Genomic DNA, 17,093 nt, shown 5'->3' on the forward strand with positions numbered 1-17,093 from the left:
TTACTAACTTATGATCCTCTTGGTAAAGTAATTATTAATATAGTTATTTGGAAAATAATAATAAAAAAAATAAAGTGCTTCTTTGTGCTTTCTTAACATGTTAGATATTCAATGAAGAGTGTAAGTGAATTATTAAGGCGTTAACATTAAGGTGTTGGAGGGTTTTGAATTTACTTAATTTACTTAGAGGACAGTTTATTTTGAGACTTGGTTTTTTTTGTATTTTTCAGTTTTTTTATTTGATTATTTTTCTATTTTATTTCTAAATGTATTTCATAAGTTTTTATCTTATGTTTTAAATTATTTTTAACTATTTCATTACTTTTTCATTTATTTTTATTTTTTATTTATTTTCTTTAGCTTATTTTTAATTTTATTTATATTCCGGACCTTTTTAACTTATTCGTGTATATTCTTTCTTTGTTTTTTTAGTGACCTTAATTTTTTATATAACGTGAAGTTTTTTAATTTCAGTTTTATTTAAATTTATTTACGTGACTTTTTTATTCATTCACGCACTTCTTCTTCTTTTTTTTTTTTTTTTAAATCACTACCTTTATTATTGATTTTATTTGAATATATTTTATTGACTTGGCTGGAGGCTGTAGGCGTGGATGAGTCCGCTGCGTGGATTTCCCGGATGGAGCAGCGGCGCCATCTTTACGCCAGTGCTACCGGTGGCTCTTCGGTTCAGCGAAGCGACAGTGCTGTTGCTGATCCACCACCAGGAATCGCAGAGCAGCCGATAATCCTCCCTTTCCACTGGGACGCCACGAAAAGCCCCAGTATCCGAGCACCATGGCGGACAGAGAGAACTTAGTATACCAGGCTAAACTCGCCGAACAAGCGGAGAGATATGACGGTAAGGCTGCGGACAGATATCGGTGGTTGCAGACCGCCTGGCCCCTCTTTCCCCCTCTGTCTCCCTGCGCAGGGGGTTTGGAGACGCAGGTGAAGCAGTTCACATGGATTTGTTGGGTGAGACGAGACAAAATGGCGGAGGTTTCCCCAGCCGAATGATACAATATACGTTTAAATGTAGTTTTCAGCTCATGAGGAAGGCGCAGCCAGCGTGCTGGAAAGCGTGTCCCGCGGTGTGCACTGCTGCTAGCGAACATTTGTGTTAGTTACGCGGTGCTAAGCGGTTCTTCTTAGTTAGCGAGCTATTAAACGGCTAACTAGCTGGCTAGCCTTTCTTCAGCCCCGTCACGCCGAACTCCATTCAAAAAACCACGACGAATGCCCATACCGCTACAAACACGACCTGCAGCTCCGCTGACGCTGATCTTTCTGATCAATAACGAGTGGAAAATCCCCAGAAAACGGCTCCAGTTATTGCTTACAAATCGGCCCCACAAAGGGTTCAAGAGAAGCCCGTGTGGCAGTGAGTCTAATGGAAAACGTGCACGTAATTAAGCTCTTAAAATCACGTTTGAGGAATTTCTGTGCGGTTCAACTTTTTTCTTCTTCTCTGAGGGGCTTCTCAATTTGCGCCGTAGCTGGCAAACTACAAGGTGTTTTTCAGCCTGGTCATTATAAGATGTTAGTCTTGTACCTAAACTGTAATCTTGATCAGAAGTCCAGATGAGCCAGTACCTGAAGAGTTTTAGTTTGCCTTTAGTGCCTTTCAGTAATCTCAAAAAATATATTAGTAAATGTACACAGTCATGAGGCAAGGAAATCTTATTAGTATTGCCTGCCTTGCAGTTCCTTAGTTAAATTCCTCTTTCTAGAAACTGCATATTGCCATGCAACAAGTAAAATAAGCCAAAGCAGCCACCACAAACATGACACATTTCATTCTTCAATTAGAACAGTAATTTACTCAAAGTTGTTTAAATGGAACTAATATTAAGCACAGAGGCAGTCTGTTTGTGCTGTTTTTGCCACCGTTTATAAATAAAGCTAACATTTGGTCTGTTGCTGCTAGTGTATAAACTCCATGTTGTGGCACAAATGAGTCAAGTTTTCAAGTGAAAACAGCTGTTAGCATTGAGTTATCCTCACCTGATTCCCTGCATAGACTGTATCAAAAAGATGTAAATATAGTGACATCACCCATTGGCATCTGAGGTCCTATTTTGAAGGCTTTCGCCATCGCGGTTTAAAAACGAATCGGATGTAACGAGGAGGGGGTGCTTCTTTACTGGCAAAGTAGCTCGCTAATTGTTAGCCTTAACAATGAGCATAATGATCTTTACAAGCCCTTGAGCCCATAAACTGAGCAGGAACGTATTTGCGGCGAATTTCTCATGAACATCAATAGTACCGGAAGTCTTTTTGTAGCTCAGCTGTCGCTGTCTGGTGGTGCAGATTTACTGCAGCAGACATTGCCTTTGTTTCCAATGTGGAAGCTACATCCATGTTTAAAACCATCTCTGTTTCCTTGTTACTGTGTTTTGGCAGAGCTGCAAAGCAAGTCTCCTTTTAAATAAACTGACGGCAGGGCTCCTCAATTAGTTATTGTGGAGTCTTTCCACACTTTTGATGGAGCCGCTTCCAACAGGCTGTAAGTTAGCATTACCCAGCATGCCCTAGTTTACTCTTCAGATTATAGTGCCATGATGTTTGCCCTTTTTAAGAGTGCTAGCAGAGGATGTTTAATTCTTGCGTCATATGACTAAAACCGTGTGGAAGACAGATGCTCGGTTTGTCGATCTGCATCGCTCCCAGTGGTCAGTATAGAAACCACAGCTGGCTCTTTGGCTGTTCTCCAGTTTATCAGTATTTGAAAGATTCGTGTCATGCGTGGAATTATGACCAGCATACCGCCCAGCCCTGGTGTAAAATGGCCTACCTCCTGCTGTGTGCAGGAGTTTATGCGTGAAAGCATCGCTGATGTGTTAAACTGTGCACTTTCCACACTCTCTGATCTCCGTTTGCCTGGTTCAGAGTGTGAAAACGAACCTCTTTCTCAACAAAAAGTCACATTTCCCAAGTTTGTCTGCAGCTGCTGGTATTAATTGCAGCCATTTGGTTCAGAGTGTCTGCCTCTTTTTTTTGTAGATGGGGCACAGAAATTTCCCTGCCGTCAATATAAATTTGCATTTAATCATGCATTTTATGGGTTAATCATTGTGCAAACAAACACGCCAGTGTCTGTGTTTGTGCTATTTTTAGGCTGGTCTTTCTTTCTGGGGTGCTGCTGCTTATAAAAAGCTTCCAGCTGAAGTAATTGAGGAAGAGAAACAAAGGCAAAAAGGAATAAAACATCACAGGAACAGGTTGCTGCAGTACAGGCAAAAGCAAGCTTTTCCTGCATGTAGCTGGAAAGTAACAATTTCAAACAAGCAGAAATACGATAATGGCTAATGCATATTGGATTTGGTACTTACGCAGTGCTTTTCTACTATAATTAATGCTTCATAGAAGTATTTCTCCTATGCCTAAGTGCTTTTAACCTAACATTTCCACACACTCACCCTCTGATGGTTGTATCAAGGGCAACTCGGGGTTCAATATATTGCCACAAGAATACTTCAACATGCAGACTGGAAGAGTCACTCACCCAGTGCTGTTGAAATGTCGACAGCACCCCCTGCGCCCGGTGTTTGGAAATCAATGATTGGACAAGAGCCTTCCTCTCTTCTGATCCACTTTTCGGCTACTGTGGAGATCTCCAGGCCTCTCGTTGAACATGTTGGTACCTGCAGAATTCCTTTGGTAGAGGTCGTGGACGTAGCTTCTGGGTCACAAAGCCGAAGCAGAAATCTGCGTTCGTTTTGTGCTCAGTCACTCATTTGACAGCATACTGAATAAAAAAATTAAATCAATTTTGTATATTTTGTAAATTTAGCACTATGGTAGAAACGGCTGAGAGCGGACCAGCGGGCATCCTTACATGATGGACTTTATGGGCTGAGTCGAGCCCATGTAGTTTTGGTTCACAACCAAAATCCTAGTTGGCGGTGGAGTTTCTCTTTTCTAGTCAGTTTGAAAATTGGGTGTAGAAGAAGTAGTAGCCAGAAATGCACTAGAGGAAACGACAATACTGAACTGCCGGATTAATGCGAGCTGTGGTTTCTAAGGAGGTGCACAGCACGATGTGGCTTACACTTTCAGAAAGTTTGTGGTTATGATGTACCCACGGTGTAGATTCAAAGCAGATATAGAACAGCCCTCACGTTAAATACATCTCCTATAAATTTCATTTTTTCCAAAGTTGAATACCTGAGCATTTAAGTAAATGAATAACAGTGTTACATAATTGAGATCACTGATAAAAAAAAAAAAGAGTTTTTTAGTATTCAAACAGAGATGCATGTCACTTTTACTTACCTACATCTTTACTATGATAGGGAGTAGCTTTGTCTGCCACTGCACAGCTAAAAAAGGTCGTGAACGTCTATTGTGCTTGTGCAGATTCCTTTTAATGACTTGGTGTCCAAATACAGCCTGTGGAGGCTTCACTTGAAAAATGCTTTAAAAGCACGAGGGGCTCACTGATTTGCTCTGAGAGCAGGCCGAGGTGGAGCAGCATGTTGAGTCCTCCTGGTTTGTAAACCAGCTCATTGCTCCTGCTGACTGTATATGATCATACGTCACAAACTGGATGATTGGCACTTGTATTTTCCCTCCAGCGCTGGGCTGGGTGACAAGGCAAGAAATTACATCCAAATTAGATGTTTTAATGTGGTGTGTGGCTTGTTTTAACCACTTTTTGTCTTTCATCCTGCCATCTTTGATGCTTCTTATGTAAGTTATTACATGCTAGAATAAAGGTATTTCTTTTTAAGTTGAAACAGATCCAGTTAATTTTCGGTGTTTGTGTTCTTGATTAAAGAGGCTCCCCGTTGCCTCATTTATTTGACCCCCTCGGGGAAGAAGCTCGTTGTGCTGACGAATTACTCCTGAGATAAGTGCCAATCGTTTTGTTTTGCTGCCATGAATCAAACATGAGATGTTTTAACGTACTGAAGATGATTTGGCTCAGCCCTCTGGTTTAATGTTCTGGCTCAGTTTCCATCGCCTCCCCGAAGGTGTCCACGATGGTAAATGTCTACATTAGAGGAGTTTATAATTGGTCAGCATCCCGGGTGCTCCATTAATAAATCACTGAAGATGACAGAAACCTTTCAGGACTGAGCTAATGGCATGAAGATGTGTTTGCTTTTAATTTAAAAACAATGAATGTTAATAACGGTAATGAAGACTCAGTGCTGAATATTAAAGCAGAAATATTTTCACATTTACCTTTTCTGTTGTTTAACCCAGCAGAAAATTTCTCTTTATAATTCCAATCAGATGTAATGAAATTTATGCAAATTTCCTATTTTTGATCTTGAAATCTGCAATCAGTAAATTTAATACTTCAGCTCAAATATTGGAGTATTAGCTCCTTCAGCAACCCCTCCTTTAAACCTCCTTAATTCTCCTAGAGTGGCTTTGCATGATTCACATTTCAAAATAATCTTTATTTGTGTTAAATTAGGCCTCAGTGGAGCCTCTTGACTGTCTAAAAGAGGGGTGGGGGAACTTCAGACCTCAAGGGCCGGTGTCCTGCAGGTTTTAGATCTCGTCCTGGGTCAACACACCTGAATCAAATGATTAGTTCATTACCAGGCCTCTGGAGAACTTCGAGACATGTTGAGGAGGTAATTTAGCCATTTAAATCAGCTGTGATTGGATCAAGGTCACATCTAAAACCTGCAGGACACCGGCCCTTGAGGCCTGGAGTTCCCCACCCCGGGTCTAAAACAAGAGGGCTCCCCTATCCCCACCCTTCAGAAAGCATTTTTCTGATTGGATCCCCTCTCCTATGTGGGTGAAGCTTCAAACAGCCTGAAACTGAGTTTAAAGTTTTAAAAGAAAAATCATGGTAGTTCCAACATTGCTCCCCTCGTCCTGTGGATAATTCACCCGACATTCAGCCGTTTGTTTCTATTTTGCTTCTTTCAGAAATGGTGGAGTCGATGAAGAACGTGGCGAGTATGGACGTGGAGCTGACGGTGGAGGAGAGGAACCTTCTCTCTGTAGCGTACAAGAACGTAATCGGAGCCAGGAGAGCCTCCTGGAGGATAATCAGCAGCCTCGAACAGAAAGAAGAAAACAAAGGAGGCGAAGACAAACTAAAGATGATCCGAGAATACAGGAAAACGGTCAGACGCAGTTTAAACCCACATCTGATGCTGTCCTTGTTTTTCATTCTGATTCTGCTCTTACCACACGTGAAGTGATTGTATTTTTTTCTTCTTGCCACTACTTCACAGAGTGATTTAAAAAAACAAACCCTCAGGACTGAGGTAGCACTGGTTAGACATTAGTACCTGCACAGTTATTTCATGGAGATGAGAGCTCTCCTCCAGGAAATGGTTTCACAGCCCAAAATGATGAGGCAGGTGGCAGCCACGAAATAACTCTAAATTGCATTTTTTCCCAATTATGCTCCAGAGAAACTCCCAGTAACAGCAGAATTCAGAGAACGCCCACTGTGGGACTAACTGCATGCTGACTCTGGAGTTAAATCCCCTAAGCTCTATGCTACAGCTGCAAAACTTGATTATTTTATTAATAAAGTATTCTGTCGTATCCATCCAGTAATCCTATGAGAAATACTTTTCTTAATAATCATAATAAATATTCAAGAGATAAAAAAAACAAACAAACAGGTCTTTCAAAATGAACTGCAATGTTTTAAATATCAGTCAAATAAAAAGCTCAGCTCATTCCTTTTAAATAATCACCAGCACAGTAAAGTCAAATAGACCTACAACCTACACTAAGACATAAAGTTAACCAGCCTTTACTCTTCTTTCTTACATTAGCATGAGGCAAAAAAAAAAAGAGTTCAGTTTCATCTCCTGGATGAGGTCAATTTGGGATGTGGGGTGTGTGTGCTTAAATGTACTAGTGAGTAAGAATATGGGCCTGTAAGCCTGTAGAAAATAAAGAGCGACGTATAGAAAAGTGAGCATATCAGCACTCTCAGAACTGAAGTTTCCTGCTGCAGACGTTCTGATGGTGTAGATGTTAATAGTAATTCAGTGTCCATGTTAACGGCTACAGGTCAGCGGCTCAGTTTTACTGCCGTGCAAAAAAAAAAAAAAGACTTAGAAAAGTACTTTCAAATATTAATACAGTTTATTTAATTAATATATTTTGTGTTGATTCGAATCCAACTCTGAAGTCTTGAATTGCAGGTCTATTTTTAGTTGCAAATGTGGGTGAAGCGCTTGCGCTTACATGGTGACAGCTGAGCGCTACAGAGTTGTGGATTAAACGAAGCATCGAAGCAAATGCATTATATTTAGGTTTTTTAGAATTATGTTATTCAACTTTCTCTGGTCTCAGCTATATTTATCATTATTTTATACAAAAAGCTTTTTTCACCTTTTTGTTTTGTTTGCTGTTTTGTTAATGGACCTCAAAATGAGCTTCATAGATGTCAAATATTCATTTGTTAAAATGTGTCTCATAACCTAAAAATAAAAAAGATAAAGGAGAGAGGTCTGTCGTAAGTAGCCTTCATATACTATATAATGAAGGCTTTTATTGTGAAAAGCCAGGAAGAAGAAGCCCTGTTTGCTTAAGTGGAGACCAGACCAGGTCCCTGGTCCAGGTAATAAGTTAGCCATCAATGGGAAGCATTTCTTTATTTCTTTGTGGCATTGTTTACTGCTTATTTGTTACTATGGAAAAGGCACAACAAGTTGGAAAAAGTTTTTATAGCATTAGCTAGCACAAGAGTGGCTGTCAAACACTGTCAGGTTAGTGCTGTCTAATTGAACACGCCAATATCTGCAAAGGTCTCAAAGCACACAGAGTGAGTAGGAACATGGTGTACTAACAGAAGCATCTGTGTTTTGTTCTGCAGGTTGAGAAAGAGCTGAAATCAATCTGCAATGACATTCTGGATGTACTGGACAAGCATCTCATCTTAGCTGCTACCACGGGAGAATCTAAGGTTTTCTACTATAAAATGTAGGTATCCAGTTCATATCTGAAATTGTACTAACAAAATGAGGAAAGTGGTGTGGTCGCCCAGATAATTACAAATTATGGGACATTCAGTAGGTTTACATGTCAGAGTTGTTGTTATAGTGTGAATCTGAGTTTTTTAATGTATATTTGTTGTTGCAGAATCGATTGTTAAATAAGCAAATGTTAATTTCAGGTTGTTTGGCCATTTAACACAAACATTTGCTAACACATTTTCTCTCATTTTGTTAAGATACTGTTGGGTTGTGATGTCTTGCATAACTAGACTAAACTTTTAATCACAAATGACAGTCTGATATTTATTATTTAGTATTTTTCTCCGTTTCTGTGGCCTTATTTAGAGGAGCACAGCCCTGTCCCATTTAGAATAAACCATTAAAGGTTGAGGTGAAGCTGAAGTCTGGAGGCTGTGGGGTAAAAATCATGCACTGTGCAGAAACTGGCCTGTCAGAAAAATTGGATGCATTTTTAAGCTCCATCTCCCACGATGAAATGGTACACGGTACCTCTCTTAAATTTAAAAAGTAGATGATTGAAGGAAAATCACAAACTTGGGAGTAAACGAAGCTTGTTTCAGGAGTGTTTTGCTTACTCTGTTTAGTTGCCCCCTAAAAGATGCTTCTCTGATTAGAATTGTGCCCTAGTTAAGGGGATTAGGCGCCGGTCTAACTGTACCTATGATCCTAATGTGGTCTTTGTTCATTTTTATTAAAAAAAAATCTTTTTCCATGATAAGTATTAACCAATACCCCTGATTTATTTTGAACAGTTAAAAGTGGCTTTACCCTTCAGATTGCCCATATGTTCTTCATGGCCTTTGTGTTTGCCCCACTCAGGAAGGGAGATTACCACAGGTACCTGGCAGAGTTTGCCACAGGCAACGACAGGAAGGAGGCAGCCGAGAACAGTTTGGTAGCGTACAAAGCTGCGAGCGACATCGCCATGATCGAACTCCCATCAACGCACCCCATCCGTCTGGGACTGGCCCTTAACTTTTCTGTTTTCTATTATGAAATCCTCAACTCGCCGGACCGTGCTTGCAGGTGAGTGCACGAGATAGTTGTTTTTGATGTGTGGGGGGGGGGGGGGGGGGTGCACGAAAACAACAAAACAAGTTTGACGTCTACAAGCAGGACTTCCTGTGGCGTCTTTGATGGGGCTACGGGGGTTTTACATCACGTGAGGCTTCAAGATTGTTAGTGAACTGAAAGGAAACTACAAACTAAAAAAAAAAGGTGTGAAAGTAAAAGCAGTTTGTGGATGTCATCTTATGCTTTTTAATGGAATGATTTATAGAAAGAAATTTAAAATTTAAGTAAATTTTGTGCTGTTCAGTAGTTTATTTCTTACTTTTGTGGTAGGCTGAAAAAAGAAGACTTGGATAATATAAGCAGCTTGGACTCTCGGTCTCTCATTACTGCCTTTCATTACTCATTACAAAGAGGAGCATCATTTAGGAGTTGAGCCATCCAGGGTGCCAGATGAAATGATTCATGAACTGGCTATTCAACCACATTGACTTTATTTTGACTCGTCTCACAGCGTAGCTTATTGGCAAAGGACTACAGTTTTCCAGTTTGAAAAAAAGATCACACTGGCACCAGCCGGTCATTTGTTTGGGTATCTCACCAGGCTGCTTCCTGGATATCTTCCAGGTTGGCCATGGGAAGAGCCTCCAGGGAACATTTGGGAGTATATCTAGATAAGTTGGAGAAGGTGAGCAGGGTTTAGCTTGCTGCACTTGCAACCTGGACCCAGATAAGGAGCAGAAAATGAATAATGGCACACATAAATATTCAGAATGGTCCATGGATTAAGAAAAATAATTAGATTTTGGACACCAGATGTGATGGATGAATGGTGGATCCGACTGTCACACTTCCACATTTGCTTCACTTTTGATATGTCTGTGCTTCCACTGTGTGAAGTGAATCCTCAGCTCCTCTGTGTTGGTTCGTATCTTCTCTGCTGACAGGTTGGCGAAGGAAGCATTTGACAATGCCATTGCAGAACTGGATACCCTGAGTGAGGAAAGCTATAAGGACTCTACGCTTATCATGCAGTTGCTACGTGACAACTTGACACTATGGACCTCAGATGTGCAGGGAGATGGTGAGAGAACCATGACTTTACTGTTCAGGCTTAGTATTTCTGCTTTCTTTGTTTGCCCCTTTTTTATTTCTGCCTCTTTTATGGTCAAAAATCTAGCAAACAGGTTTCGTCCGGCCTTTCCTCTGAGTTCTGTGGTTTCTACACTGCTCCAAAAAATTACTGGATAACTATATTGATATGGGCATGGTAATGTGTTAGGATGCTACATCATTTGACAGAAATGAAAGCCTTTAACATACAGAGAGCTAAATTCAAAGATGGCAGGCTAGTGCATTCTGCCAGAATTTCACTGCAGCAATGCAAAAATGGTACTATGGTAGTTTTTATTGCACCCACGTGCTTGCATGCCTGCCTGACAACCTCGGGGCATTCTCCTTAAGAGATGGTGTCCACCGGGATCTCCCAGATCTGGACCAGGGCATCACTGAGTTCCTGGGCGGTCTGAGGTCTGGCAGCATTGGAAGGACCAAAACAAAATGTTGTTCTATTGGCGGATGCTGGGGCCAATCAGTGGTGTAAAGAGCCTGCGTGCATACTCTCACTACATGAGGCCGGGCATCATCATGCACCAGGAGGAACCAGGACCCACTGCACCAGCGTAGGGTCTGACAAACCTTCAGGCAATAGCACGTATTGATGTACCATCCTGGAGGAGTTGGACTACCTGTGCAACCTCTGTAAGATCTAGGTATCGGTTCATGCTACCAGTAGTGACAGTGACCCTATCCAAACATAAAACTAGAGAAAAATCAGCCAGAGAAGATGAGAATTTTAAAGGTGGAGGCGTCTGGCATTTTTTTCCCTTAACCACCCCCTCTGCTTCTTAACTGACTAGATCAGTATCCCCCAAGTTTAGCTGACTTGGTGCTAAACTCTGATTAAAAAGTGTTTAATTTTTTGAGCAGTGTATAAAATCACTCCCTCCTTTCAGGGTCGATACTCACGAACTCTTTTAACTTCTCTCCCCTGTAGATTCTTAAGGACAGCCCTCCTCCTTCTCTCTTCTCTGTTTTTAAAGGTCTATTTTGTAAGTCATTCCTCTTGTCTTGGGCTTTTTTCCACCTCAAGCCGTTAGTCTTGCCTCACCACCCTAACATCCCTCACTAACTTACTCACAGCACCAAGTCCAGTGTTTTTAGGGGTACAGAGCAGTAATTTGTCGCATTGTGTTGCTAACCTCTTCCACTTTTTTCAGCACTATGTTTGATTGTCTATGTTTGATTTGTCTTCCGCAAGTCAAAAAAAACTTAGATAAAAGGCTGAAATACCTCCCAGTAAACGGCCGACGTCCCGAATCTGCTTCTTGGCCTAGTCAGATTTTCAGTATAACTATTTATCAAATGAAGTAAAACACATTCACATCGGAGTTGTAACAATTTAAACTACTTTAAATGGCAGTTTTGTGTTTTTAACCTTTCATAAAGTAATATTTAGGTGCTTAGTAATATTACAAAAGTATATCCAGACTGTCTTTGAGACCAGTTTGACACATCAGGGGTGGCTCTAGCTCAGGAGGTAGCTGGTCAACTACTAAAACGCTTTGAATAGCACTGTATAAGAACCAGACCATTTACTTTAAATGTCTTAATGAGAAAGATGAAGCGTCACTATGCCAAGGCTTTTAAGTATCATAGTGAGGTGCAGTTACACAAAGTAACCAAATCTAGCTATAAAATGTAGCTTATTTGTCCCTTTGCTCAATATTTTAATTCTTATCCTCTACAAGAATGGCTTTGCATGGTTACACAACCTTGTGGTTTCAAACAAGCCACCTTTATTCTGATTGGTTGCCCCTCTCAAACTCTCAATGGCATCATGCAGAGCCAAGAGTAGAAAAAACTGCGGGAAACAGTGTTTAGAGCAGTCTGAAACCTGAGCCTTGTGCATGTGCTCCTCTCATCATGTGAGCCATGTTTAATATGAGCCTCCACCACTGTGACTTTGCATAATTGATAGAAAATATTGGAAAAGTGTAACAGGTCCCCTTCAAAATTATTGTTATTGGACGATTATCTCCATGATCAGTTATTCTAAGTGAACCAGGCGACTTCAGTTTTTATAATGTTAATTTTCCAGCTTTTAAGCTTTGCACCCTAAATGCTGGTGTCAGTCTCACAGTTGTGGGCTTGTGAATCTGAAATGTAGAAACACAACCCACCTTCCTCCTGTGACCATACAAATGACTCCATCTTCTAATTTAACCATAAGGATTTGCGGACACTCTGCTTCTTCACAAATGCATGTCGGTGTGACTGAATCCTGCACACTGGGGCATCACAGCAGATCACATGTGTGTGGGTCGGTGTTTGGAAACCTGTGAACGCAGCCTCGCGGAAGTGTGACATAACGGAGGAACTGCAGTGGCAGCATGTGAGGCTGCTGCTCCGTGTCCTGCAGTGCTCTCACATCACAGTTAGCCGCGGTGCTAATGAGCACCGTTACGCTTTCTATTTTAATCATGACAGATTCTCAGGCCTTTGTTATTTGTGCCTCTCAATGCTTCATTACACGGATGGCTGTGCGGTCTCTATGGTAACCTTTCTAAGCAACCAGTTGCACAGGTTCACAAAGCATTTCGCCCTTGTTAGTAAGTCTGCACACAGCTCCTCCTTACTGGCCTGCACGTTGACGGTCAGTGGTGAAAGTTGCAGTTTGTATGTAAATGTTTGGGTTATTTTTAGCATCTGAGCGTCTCCCGCTTATTACAATGATGGTCGTTTAAACTTAAATCAGTTTAATCAGGGACATAAGTATTTAAAATTAGATAAATTTATCACATTACAGCTGCAGACAGATTACACATGTTGCCTTATTTAAATGCATGGCTGGCTTTGTTGGACTGTATCTAAAAGATGTCTGTAGTCTCTGGGTCTATGCATAAGTGCCTCAAAGCTGCATTCTTTCTAATAGCCACCAGAGAGGGCAGTGGCAAACTACTTCACCATTAGAAACTGACCTTTACAATGTTTAGAACACAGGCGTCGAACTCCAGGCCTCGAGGGCTGGTGTCCTGCAGGTTTTAGATGTGTCCTTGATCCAACACAGCTGATCTAAATGGCTAAATCACCTCCTCAACATATCTTGAAGTTCTCCAGAGGCCTGGTAATGAACTAATCATTTGATTCAGGTGTGTTGACCCAGGGTGACATCTAAAACCTGCAGGACACCGGCCCTCAAGGCCTGGAGTTCGACACCGCTGGTTTAGAAGAACACAAACATTATGTCAGAAAAATACGTTTGTGTGATTCTTTAAAATATACTCCTCCTAAAGAGGAAAACTCCTGTAAAGGCATATGCACAAAGTTCAGCCACAGATATTCCTGTTTCCAGCTTTCAGTCAGAAAACGACAAATAGCAGCTGGTTATAAACTAGGGCTGCCACAAACGATTATTTTGATAGTCGACTAGTCACCGATTATTTTTGCGATTAGTCGACTAATCAGATCATCATCCATTGGACATACAGCTTATTGCACCAGCAGCATCTGCTCTTATATAACTATCATTAGCTTACAGCTTTAAGTGTTTAAGGTATGTGCTAACTAAAAATAAAGACAAGATGATAGTTTATTAAATTTTAATGAAATCTGCAGATTGTTGTGGTTTAATAAACTCCTTGCTATCTAAAATATAACAGGACACCGGAGTAAATTCTTGAGCATCTCACACTTCTGATAATCAGCTGTCTGCTTGACGTTTATTCAGCTGTGTAAAAACTTTAATCTCAGCCAAACCGATTTACTCAGGAACAAATAAAATACTAAAAAAAACCAAACAATAACATTTTGAAGTTATCTAAATGACTTATATATATATATTTAACCTGAGTAGCGAAAGACGGCGGTGGGTTTGAAAATGATTTGCCGGGAGCACTGTAACAAAAAATAATTTCCCCCAGGGATCAATAAAGTATTCTGATTCTGATTCTCACGGCTCTAGTTAGCCTAGCCTAGCCTCCGGCTAGCTATCGAGCTAGTGGGTAACAGACGTCTCTGAAAACGTCGGAGCGCTTTTGAAAATATGTGGTGTCTTGATAAACTGAGCAGATATTTGAAGTTTACACAGCTACATTCTCGCCTGAAAATATGTTAAACATTTATTTTGTGACCCAGAAAGAATAATAAGAGTAAAACCAACTAGCTGCCACCATTGTTGGAAACTAAGCTGGGCCGCGCTATGAATTCTGGGACACAGCTTCTTCTTCTTCGGGGTTTAACGGCAGTTGGCATCCTTGTACATGCAGTGCTGCCATCTTCTGTTTCGGTCTGTTATTACACTCTTAAATCCTGCTACTTATTCCTGCGTCTTTCAGGATCTTACAAAGCTTCAAACGACACGTCGACTATTAAATCAGTCGTCGACGATTTTGATAGTCGACGTAATCGTGACTAGTCGACTAATCGTGGCAGCCCTATTATAAACTAACATTATACCGACTAATGTTTGGCTTAAGTATCCTAAAAATCACACTTTCAAACTGATAAATAATTAAAGGAAATCCTCAGGTTTTACGAGAGTTTAATCACGTACTGGTCGAGTTTGACAAGATTAAAAAAAAACAAAAACAAAAAACCTTTAGAAACAGCTGCAGCTCTTACCATCACCTCAGATTTAGCTTCACTGACTCATCGACTCGTTTCGGACTCGTTACACAAAGATTGATGGCATCCTCCACAGCAAATGTACGTGGATAATTCACACTGGGCATGTTGACAGCTGAGGTAAACAGCAGGCTGACAGCTTACACTCACTGCAGATGACCAGGGGATATATTGGAAAATATTACACAAAACACCCGTGGGAGCGGTTTTTTTTGTTTATCCCCATTCCTGGTTTGCTGATATTATTTAAATATTTTAAAGTGTGTACAAAAATGTTTTCATACACAAACATGCCAGCCACCTGCAGGTGTTTTTATTCTACGAAGCTCGAGCTGTTGGGTCTTGAAGCCCTGCTGTTTTCAACACCTCTTAATTTCATTAACCTCAAACGCTTCATTCAATGTGACAGTAGGCTACTGACAGCAAAGACAGCAAAATGGGTTACTTCACAGGTGAGATCATACCTGTGTGCTGTTGAAACACTGTCACAGAACAGCAGCTGGCCAGTCTGCTTGCCCCACAGGACACAGGTTATGTCAAACCCTGTTTAATCTTCTTAATTTCACTCCATTTGGACCATAAAGGGCTTTTAAATTAGTGCCATCATCGTACTTACTGCTCTTTATACAGCTGTTACGTACTTTTATGTGAGTATTTGATCATTTTCTGATTTACAGGCAGTTTTCCAACCATGGATGAAGCCTAAAAATTCAATATTTTAAGGTCCAGGCTAAATCCGTGACTGGCAAACCGTCCTGTAGTTTAGATATCCATGCTTCACTTCACGCTGCTCGTCACCGGTGATGCTTTTGAAATGTCTTTAAGTGTATAGCAGCAGCCCAGTGACTGTTGGTGCTTTTTGTCTCCATCTCAGGTGAAGAACAGAACAAAGAAGCACTGCAAGATGCGGAGGACGAGGCCCAGTGAGACCGAACAACACAAGACAAGCTCTCCTCCTCTTCCTCCCCCTCCTTCTCTCTTAACTCCCTCCTCCCAGCACTGTCTCCTGTCCCCAGCCACAGTGTTCAGCTGGGTTTACTCTGCAGCCCACTCCTACTCTACAATCCCCTCCATTTCCACCCTCCTGCCCCACCTTTTTCTCCTCGTATGCACGCCATCTCCCTCGTTTTTCCCACCCTGGGGGTTTTCACTTCGTTTTATTACTTTTTCTTTTTTTTGCACGCCTGTACCCCCTTTAAGGTTCACGTCCTCTTGCACAGTTTTTATTTTGCTTTATTTTGCTGTTATCATCTGTTGCCAAGTACGCTTGCCTGTATTTGTAACACGTGCAAGAGTTTATTTAAAGACGATACTTTGCTGTTTTCCGGTGTATGTGCGCGCGTGTGTTGATGATCAGTATCTTGTCCGTGCTTCGTCAGTTGTCACATTGAGGAAACACAGCAGTGATGGGAGGTTTAAAAGGGATGTGTTAAAGCTTTTTGGAAGAACTAAGTGCCCTCGTTACATTTTCTTTTTTGTGGTTACTACACCTGCTTCTTCAACACATGTTCATTTTCTTTCTTTCTTTTTTTGTTAAATTACGAAACGTCCCCCACCTCCGAGCATCGCTCTGACCTCTCTCCTTGTCCACTCTTTGGACCAAGTTTTGTGCTGCGAGGCTGTAGCGCTTTCGCTAATGGCAGATAGTTAGGTAATGGCTTTTTAACAGACAAAATGTGCATCAGTGTGAGCGTGGGAGGGGATTGCTCAACACTCTTTGATTGTAACGTAATGCAGTTTTGCATTGGCACTATATAAAAACAGTTTGGGAAATAGAGGCCTGCTGTATCTTTACTCCCCTGACTCTTTCAGGTTTTCTTCTGTCCCTTCCCTCTCCTCATCCTCCTCTTCTTCCTACTCCTTCTGTTCAGTATGTGTAAAGTGAATCTGATTTGTACTACTGGATATTCTCACCGGAGCCACAAGTACCATCTGTATTCTTACTGAAACACAGCATGGAATTAACATTAAACTTCAAATTGAAAATCATGTCTCTTTCTTTTTTATTTATTTCAATTTAAAATCCATGAAATTAGGAAAAGAAATTGTCGTTGTGTTGATCAGAGGGTATCTGACCTGCAGAGTGAGAGGATATCCTTGGATCACAGTCATGGGGGCGCTGTAGGACCGGCACTTAGCTTTAACCTACAGTTAGGACTGTAAGCTTTCAGACAATGACACACTTATTTGTAGTTTTGTGTCTGTGCATCACAGTGGATTTAAACAGCGAGTGATTACAGTTCAGACTTTCATCAGGAATTAAAGGCCATGTTTATACACACAATTCTTGAGATATTGTATTAAAGTGCAATTTCAACAGCAAGTCTCAGTTTGCTCAGTTCTAGCCAATAAAGAATCTAAGAAACAGTTCAGGTAGCTCGTTACCCAGACTGTCCTGGAACTATAGAGCAGATGGTTTTTAATTCACACAAAGGTTCTTTT

The 17,093-nt window shown here is 41.0% G+C and overlaps 1 protein-coding gene across 2 annotated transcripts; it reads left to right on the forward strand.

The window, feature by feature from the left end:
- Positions 1-632: 632 nt before the first annotated feature.
- Positions 633-16,640, forward strand: LOC146700727 (14-3-3 protein epsilon). Of its 2 annotated transcripts, none has more exons than XM_085470950.1 (6): positions 633-862; positions 5,899-6,098; positions 7,814-7,920; positions 8,775-8,981; positions 9,914-10,050; positions 15,526-16,640. In XM_085470950.1, exons 1-6 carry the CDS (start codon positions 799-801, stop codon positions 15,576-15,578), a joined length of 768 nt encoding a protein of 255 aa, XP_085327076.1. In that variant the 5' UTR covers positions 633-798; the 3' UTR covers positions 15,579-16,640. The 2 variants fall into 2 exon arrangements, with proteins under 2 accessions (XP_085327076.1, XP_085327077.1); XM_085470951.1 differs by lacking the exon at positions 15,526-16,640 and adding an exon at positions 11,023-11,077 and having other exon boundaries at positions 676-862.
- Positions 16,641-17,093: the final 453 nt, after the last annotated feature.

Source organism: Copadichromis virginalis, linkage group LG10, assembly GCF_057382275.1.
Source record: "Copadichromis virginalis isolate Kocher_CV1m ecotype Utaka linkage group LG10, C_Virginalis_male_GT1.1, whole genome shotgun sequence".
Lineage (NCBI taxonomy): Eukaryota > Metazoa > Chordata > Actinopteri > Cichliformes > Cichlidae > Copadichromis > Copadichromis virginalis.

Bases quoted from the DNA above. Each gene is read 5' to 3' on its own strand.
- LOC146700727 (XM_085470950.1), top strand. From the start codon at position 799: ATGGCGGACAGAGAGAACTTAGTATACCAGGCTAAACTCGCCGAACAA. The intron at 7,921-8,774 runs GTAGGTATCCAG...TGCCCCACTCAG, and splicing joins AAGGTTTTCTACTATAAAAT to GAAGGGAGATTACCACAGGT. The intron at 10,051-15,525 runs GTGAGAGAACCA...TCTCCATCTCAG, and splicing joins CTCAGATGTGCAGGGAGATG to GTGAAGAACAGAACAAAGAA.